The 8,213-nt window shown below is 43.0% G+C and overlaps 1 protein-coding gene across 3 annotated transcripts in view; it reads right to left on the reverse strand.

Annotated features, from left to right (window-relative positions):
• Positions 1 to 457: 457 nt before the first annotated feature.
• The window catches only part of LOC131888668 (early growth response protein 1-B-like), a 9,336-nt gene continuing 1,580 nt past the window's right edge, over positions 458 to 8,213 (reverse strand). The window contains exons 1-3 of one of the 3 annotated variants that reach the window (XM_059237585.1): positions 4,412 to 4,630; positions 2,105 to 4,026; positions 458 to 1,876 (exon numbers count right to left, since the gene is read on the reverse strand). In XM_059237585.1, coding sequence (XP_059093568.1) covers positions 1,609 to 1,876; positions 2,105 to 3,933 — 2,097 coding nt within the window. In that variant the 5' untranslated portion in view covers positions 3,934 to 4,026; positions 4,412 to 4,630 and the 3' untranslated portion in view covers positions 458 to 1,608. Of the gene's footprint in view, positions 1,877 to 2,104; positions 4,171 to 4,411; positions 4,631 to 8,213 lie in introns of those variants that run through there. The other 2 variants (XM_059237586.1, XM_059237584.1) reach the window with 2 other exon arrangements.

Raw genomic sequence — 8,213 nt, forward strand, 5'->3', positions numbered from 1 at the left:
ATCGGGTAGGCTGTGATTGTTTGTCAAATTGTCAAATAGTGTATTTGGGGGTTTCTTTGAACGACTCCCTATCGCCAGGACCCGACCTGACAAACTACTTATGTATTGGGTGCCCTACGCTGGTTTTAGATTGTGGGAAATTGCAATAATGGCTGACATTGAGAATTCAACAATGCCATTGCCCTCCTCCATCATATAGGGGCCATCAACACTGCCACTGATGCTTGTGCTGAATGAAAACGCTCAAAAATAAATAATGAATGCTCATAAAGAATTGAACTGAGTTATTATTGAACGTGGCGGATAAGTTTTTGTTGGGATCATTAGCCTGACTCACTCCGTAGGGTCGATCTAGAATTTGGTTCAATAACTAAACCAAGTCGAATTTAACAGCCTCCAATGCTCATATCTTTGAACGAATATGATTTTCTCTTATGATAAAGCGATTAGTCCACCATGACGATTTGAAAATATCTTGGTTTATTGAGCAACATTGATGCCTGAACTTAAGTGAGTGAATGGCACGTAAACTGAACATTGAGATTCACAACCATTTGAACACCAAAAATAATACAAAAGGTGGGCCTAATGCCCTATCAGTCATCACAATATTATCTCACCGGGAAGGATTATGAAGCCATCAAGAAACATTTTCGCAGGTCGCTTTTGAGGGGTTCAATATTTTTGTTCTTGTCTTATTTGGGGTAACTTGTCTTTTTTTTGATTCGGCCCTTGGTGGGGCTCGTGATATTGCAACGATGTCGTTGAAACTGTGAAGCGTTGGGCTTAAGCATAGATAGTAGAAAGTTGCATGGCAAGCTGAGATTCCAACACAAGGGTCAATATCAGGAGCAATTCATACGCAACCTTTGATTGCCATCTAATATTTGATATGGTCTGAAATAAACGAGACAGAGAAACGGAAAGAAACAAAGATACACCTCACAAAACGCGGGGAAATTATTGCAATGAAAATACTAATGGTAATGTTGAGTACTGCAAAATGCTACTTCCGTCTGAAACTTTTCTATCACATTTAAACTCAAGGTAACATGGTTGGAACGTTTTCCACAGAATCACGAACAGACTCTGATTGTACTTTTGGTTTCGAGATTTAGAGAAAGGGTCGGGGATAGTTGTGCTCCTATGGCTTTGTTATTTGCAAAACGAACGAGAAGGGATCTGTTGGATTGTTATAGTCCTCTGATAGACATTTTGCATAAGACTATCATGATGCCGGTGGACACTGTCAATGTCAGCGTTTCGGGCCAAATACCTACTACAAAGCCGGGGCTCGATTTGAACCTTTTTTTTTAAATGCGACAGTAAACAATAAGTTCTGTCCATGAGATCATAGGTCATTGGGGTGGCTTTTGTCAATAATATCAGGATAACAAAGGGAAAAAAAGTAACGTCGTACTTATGTGCCCTTAAACTACACATATTTTGGGCGACGACACCATAGAACAGGGCTTGGCTTGAATTCCAATGACCGAGGGGCTCTAGATATTGATTGTGAGAGATCATCAATGAGCGGAGCTCGGCGTAGAGCTCTTGACTAAGCAGTTATTTCGTAAATGGAATAGTAATGTCTTTTGAGTATTCTGGTCACAAGTCGCCGGTCTTCGAAAAATAGTCATGACAAGTCGGGTCTGTTTCCATGGGGCTTTGTGGAGGGAGGTTGGTTGTTGAAGATGAGGAGGACCCAATTTTGTTCCGTTGTGAACCTGGAGGGTCTGCTGATTCGCTGGACACAGATCTGGAAGTAATTAGGCCAGAGCCCACGGACATTGGGGAATCCGTGTCGCCGATGGAATTGCCCTCTTCGACACTCGTCGATTCTTGGAGCTCATAACGGGCGTGGGTTCTCATGTGCCTGAAATGAATGGGTAGTGAAAAAATGGTGAAAAAGAAATAGGTACAAATCTTGGAAAGGTACAAAAACAAAACGTTCAAATTGTAACCATCTTGGCAACATTTGTTTTGCACTTCATTCTCCAAAAGCTAATCTACCTTGTGAATGAATAAGAGTTACGTATTTTCATGCCGAAGCGTTTGATTTTTGGTATTCTCTGGCTTGATCCAAGAAAGGGGAAATTCCTACCGAGTGATCATGTCCCTCCGGCAGGCTGCATAGGGACAACTTGGACAACGATAGGGTTTCTCCCCCGTATGGGTTCGTTGATGGGTGGAGAGATGATCAGAACGCGAAAAAACTTGCCCGCAGACCCGACAGGTATAGGGCTTGACCCCAGTATGGAGCCGCATGTGCCTCGTCAGCATGTCAGAGCGGGCAAAGGATCGTTTGCATACATCACAACCATAGGCTTTAGTTCCACTATCTGTAGAACGAGATTTGTGTCGAGAAGCCATGTGTTTGGCCAGACGATCATGTAAGGAAAACATTTGGCCACAGATTGGACACACATATGCCACATCATTACTGGCTCCGGATACCGCCTCCACCACCGGACTGATGTCCAAACGGTCTAAAGAAAATCGGTCTGGATATCGTTCGGCACTAACGGTACCACGTAGGAGTCCCCTGGATCCACGAGTCAAGGACTTGCCACGTCCTCGAGCATTTTGAATGTTGTCCACACTACCGCCAGACATTAAAGCGGATCTCCTGGTGGGCGTTAATGGACCCAGAATACTATTTCGAACCGATAAATCCAGAGGAGATTCTTGGGTAGTTGTTGAAGAGGCCTCCGACTCAAGTGAGTCACCTTTTGATGGCAAAGTCAAATAGCGGGCGGAGTTATTCGTGACCCCCGTAGATGAGGAACCCGTTGTTGCACTGCTGGAGGTGGTAATTGGCAAGGGACCTGCCAAACCTCTCACCCTGTCGTTGGCAATGTGCGAAGGCCGATATCGCCTACTTCGGGGCAAGTCTTCCAGACTAGCGCTGAGATCGGTGTCTGATAAGCATCGGCGTCGATATGCTTCAGTTATGTGAAGGGGCAAATGCTTGAGATTATGCAAAGGCGTGGTGGAGGGGGAACTAGGAGTGGTGCACATGGCGGGGGTGTTGGGGGAAATTGGCCCACTTAGGGAGGTCGGGAAGCCTGAGGTGAACAAGTGACGCGGTTGAAGGTTTGAAGTTTGATCTGTCCACACTTGGGCTCGGCTTGAACAATGGTCATCGCTATCGCAGCCTCGGACACTCAGTTTGGGAAGTGTGTTTAACACCATGCCAGCATTTGGATCCTCCTCCTCCTCAATGGAGTCTTTGATTCTCAATGGCGAGAAGCAAATCCGGGGAGACTCGGTGCTTACTTGAGGAGAAGACAAAGAGGAATGAGGTGAACGCCCACTGATTGGCGAGAACAATTCGCCCTCTGCCACTTCTTCCCCGGGGGGTGGATTATTCACATTTGGGCCTAGGTAGGATGAGCCAATGTGTGTTGGTCCCAATTCATCTTTTGATGAACAGGACCCTGGGCCATATCGGTCTTTATCAAAAGAATCGAATTTAAACACTTCGCCCGATGGTTGATTTGAAAGACATCGCCCCGTTGACGACCCAAGGGAGCAGAAAGGCTGGCCATTGTCGTCCACAGATTGTTGTTGGTTATCTCGCCATTGTTCCCGTCTGAGTGCCGCATTACTAAGTTTCCGGGGGCTGTACGAAGATTTATAGAAGTTGGACGGAAGATCGGAATAATTAGTGGGTGAGACCTTTTTCTCCGAATTGCTATCTTCACTAGTTCGATTAAACATGTTCACGTTGTTATTTCCACTATCGTCAGTATCACTATTGTTTTGTCGGAGGTTGTTGGTGAGTTTGTCTAAAACTGCGTTTAAGCGTTTCCGTTTTCTGAGCTGGCTTTTGGGGTGGCTCTGTTCCGGACTGATGGCAGATTCCATGAGGGCCCCAGATTGTCGTCCACTTTTTGAAGCCATGATGCTATTGTCAATTGGGTGTGACATCGGGTTTCGTTCCGGCCACACGCATGAGCTCTTTCCTCGAGACAGGCACCAGGCCTAACAGGACCAGCCATCCTCGATGGTGATAGAGAACGGCTGAAATGAAGGGATTTTTTGAAATGATTTTCAATAATAACCTTGAACCCGTTTGACAATTTTCAATTCAGTTAGCATGACAAGCTGCCAGTGTTCCCTCTGTTCTTCCAGAGTTTGTTTCATTCTGAACATTTGTGACCTTGAAAATAGGAAGAGAAAGCAGTACAACGAAAGGCAGTTGGAAGCGAAGCAGAAAACTAGGCCTAGGCTGCAGAGAAAACTGTCGCTGTGTCAACGAAATCACCGCTCCACCATTGCTAGGGCTAATGTTTTCCAACAGTTCGAATAATTTTGCTCAACTTGCTCAACAGTTCATTTATTGATTGATTGATGATCAACCAACCCAACAAGAAAGCCCATCATCCAAGAGGAGCACATACGGTACCTTATTGCGAGATGTACAATTCCGTGGGTTACGAACAATTAGTTCATACGAAATGTTCTTGGATCAACCAGTGATTCGAGTAGTTCTACTACTTCTTAGACACAAAATGGCACACAAAATATATAGTATGTGAAGATAACCAGATCTTCAAAATTCATTCGTGCTCTACTCGTAGGCTCGCTACGAAGACTGAGTCAAAGACTTTTAGGATGCTTCCTTTCATTGTGCCATGTTGAGAAAGAGAATACGTGGGAGGAGAAAACGAGAAAAAGTAGGTGGAACATGCTTGCTCAAGGTAGTTGGTGTAACGAAGGCCGTCGCCCTTTTTCTCTGAACTCCCACTCTCTCGCCCTCTCCCACCAACCAACGGACCAACGGACCAACGGACCAACCCGCACGCGCTGGCCCACGCACCATTCACCCACGCAACTTCGCCGTACTGAGAGTGAGTAACTCCCTGAGCAACGAGCTTGAAAAGGCCACTCACTACCAGGGGAAACTGAGGACACCACAAGTCTGGCACAAAAGGAAACGGAGGAAACAGGCGTGGGTGCTTATCCATGCTGCGACCGCACTCAGGCATTTCAAGAGTTTTGGACGTACATATTATTCTCTTAACAGGGAGGCCCTACAAAAATTGTGTCCAGTTTAAAAAGAGCTTGTGGGTGCAAAGAACATCGTCCACGTGAAGGGGAGGCCATATCCAAACACATTTCCCCTAACATTGTACAAAGGTAAATAAAAAAATTGATATCGGTTGCCATCCTCAGGGAAAACCAGTTTGTCCTCATTGCCACTGATATTTTAGCAAACTGAAAGGGAAAGCTTTTGATCATTCTAACGGAAACCTTTAGACAATACCTCACCTATAGACGGAGCTACATAACTTTTGATCCTGACATCCTCAAATAAAAGAGATAATGCAAAACAACCAATTCAAAATTATGCTTCAAAAGTGGTGCCCTTTATCAATTCAAATTCTACCTTTCATCCTACCCAACGTAATGGCGAGAACCATACAGCACAATTCCGATCAAGATTTCCCAAGGATTCTGTCTATCACTTTTGGCTTGCAGTGTCTGTACGAGGCCTCTTTGGCTTCTGTACCTGCTAGATTAAGAATAACATTACATCTCTGCTGTATGTTCCGTGTTTAAAATGCTATACATAATCAACAAGTGTGATGTATTCAAGGCCAGGGAATGATATTGCTTTCGTTCAAGTAAGACCATGCATTTTGATACAAATGCCTCTCCCTGTACTTGTTCCTGTCAAAGTAAGATTGGACGTCACTAACCACTTTTAAAAGCGTCAATGCTCAGAGTAAAGGTCAATTAAACAAGCATGGAACAGAGAATTTACACTCGACCTAAGGCACATTTCTCTCAATATTTGATGTACATGTGTAGAGAAAGCTTTCACAGACACGCAGTTGCAAGTGTTCCGAGGAATGTGGTTGTCTTGACCCATTGAGCCCTTATTGGAAAACTCTTGCTCTCTCACCCGTTCCTACGTAGTCTTGTCAAGCCAGAAATTCCCGGATTTTCCCCCCCTTTCGAATAAAGATTCCCGTCTGTTACCAACCGCCTCAGGATAAAGATTTACGTTCGTTTAACCATGAACCATTTTCACTTTTGCAAATATGGTTTTTCATTTGCCTCAAATGGAATAAAAAATACAAATCTACTTTACCCATTACCTTATTGATTCTATTCATAGCAAGTTTTGCTCATGTCTCACCGTTACCATTCCAATCAAACATTTGTTTCGATTTTGGGTACATGGGCCGGAAGGTGCACCCTCGACCAGCGAAGCCAGCCCTATCACATCGTCCATTTTCAAATTCCATTAGACAGTTTTATATCCGGGTATCAAATTGGTTCTAGTTCTCCGCCCGTGGGTGAAAGGTCGGGGAGGAGACTCGAACCGAGGACAACTCTCATGCTAGGATACTGCACTAACCACTATACCACAGCTCCTCCCGTAAATGACATTTGTATTAAGGTTATCTATAATCCTTGCTCGCAAATTGATCTAATGTCAAGACGAACGGCATCAAAAGGTCTTACAGAGGGAGCAAACTCAATCGGGTTGCAAATGTCGGGAATGATAGAGCCATCCATCAAAAATACTCAATTTATGCATAAATACTCTTTAGAATTCATATGGTGAGGTCTCTCTGGACCAGCATTTAAAAAATCGTGAGGGCTTTTGAGGTGAACAACACCTCGATTTATGTATTAACATTTTTAGTTGAGGTTTCTCACAATACTTCGAGTAGAAATTTGCACTTCAACATGCAAGCCTTCATCCAATGAAAGCTTAGCCAGAGATCTTTATAGTATTTCAAACTTTCTTGCACAGTATATTAACAAAAAATGTTGCTTATCGATAGACAATGAAAGGTGTGTGCGTTCGTAAGTGGGGCTACCCTGAGTAAAAACATTATGTTTGGGTCGAGATTTCCTCACTCAGTTTAAATGGAAGAAGCCAGATTAATTTTGCCTTCAAGCGGACCAAAGATTGCTCAAAGTTGATTAACTTCATTTACGTAGCCCTAGCACAAAAAGTATCTACCACAAAAAGATAAAATGGTGTGTTTTATAGGGGAAAGGAATGCTTATTCACAAAATTCACACTGGACTTTGATAACAGCATTTGGATGTTTTAAAACTAATTAGGTAGGGCACAAATGGCATCCGGGTCCAAATTGTCCAAAGGTTCAAAACTAGCTAACTCTAAGCCACCGGTGCTACTGCAACTAATATGTAGATTCGACCCATTTCCATCTTATTGAAAACAATATGAAACTTTTAATTCATGTCCCTTGATTCTTGGCAACACTTGATCACCCATCATTTCCTTGGACCCATTTTGAAGCCCTTGTGTGAGCCCGCATTGGATAACTTTTGACCAAACCATGGCGCCCTATTTTTTGTCTTTTCACATCGTTTTTTTCCTTTGATTGTAATATTTCGAATATGTTTAGCTAGAATTCAATCATTATGATGATTGTGGGCTTGCTTGAATGGAGATAAATCTTTCCGTTGGTTCAGGTGGCAGTCGCTCTTGTTCTGTTTGTGAACCGATTTTGCGCAAGAAACATCGATTAAACCACGAACTTCTAGAAATGTAGACTGCGAACAAACTTCCCGCCAAATCGACCTGCTCTTGATCATAGCTACTCTGAGCCACTTTTCGAATTAAAGCAATAAATGAAGAAATCTAGGCAGGTCATTTTTACATTTTTCGGTTCGGAGTTTTGTTGTCAAAAGCTTATGTGGCTAGCCGAGAGCAGGCCGACAATTCGAATTTTATGTAGTGTTAACATAATAACTTTGTTAATTATATAACTTTGACTTATCTCCTGAGTTCCCTAAGCATAGTTTTGGGCTCAAACTTGGCCAAGTTCATCAATTCATCCATATCTTGTGATCGTGCGATGTGTTTATTTGGAATAAAGTGAAAGGTTTAGAAGATACGAAATTTTGGCTTTTTTTCGTAGTCCACCTCTCTAGAAGTCCGTAATTGAACCCATTTCTTTGCTTTTGGAGTTTGATAATGAGTTGGTGCTTTAGGAAATTCTAGGAACACATCTCATGAAGGTTTTTTACAATGTTTGCTAATGTTGGATCGAAATTCCGGCATGAGAAGCCATGAAAGCCACTGATTTGTTTTGTTTGCGTGCAATCTTCTTTTTCATAGCTTTCTAAGTATTTTCGTTCATTTAAGCCTGGGATATCTAGACTTTGGCCAGTTTTCAAAGCTTTTGATATGTCTTAATAGATCTATTTTTTTGGGG

Source organism: Tigriopus californicus, chromosome 10 (assembly GCF_007210705.1).
Source record: "Tigriopus californicus strain San Diego chromosome 10, Tcal_SD_v2.1, whole genome shotgun sequence".
Taxonomy (NCBI): Eukaryota; Metazoa; Arthropoda; class Copepoda; order Harpacticoida; family Harpacticidae; genus Tigriopus; species Tigriopus californicus.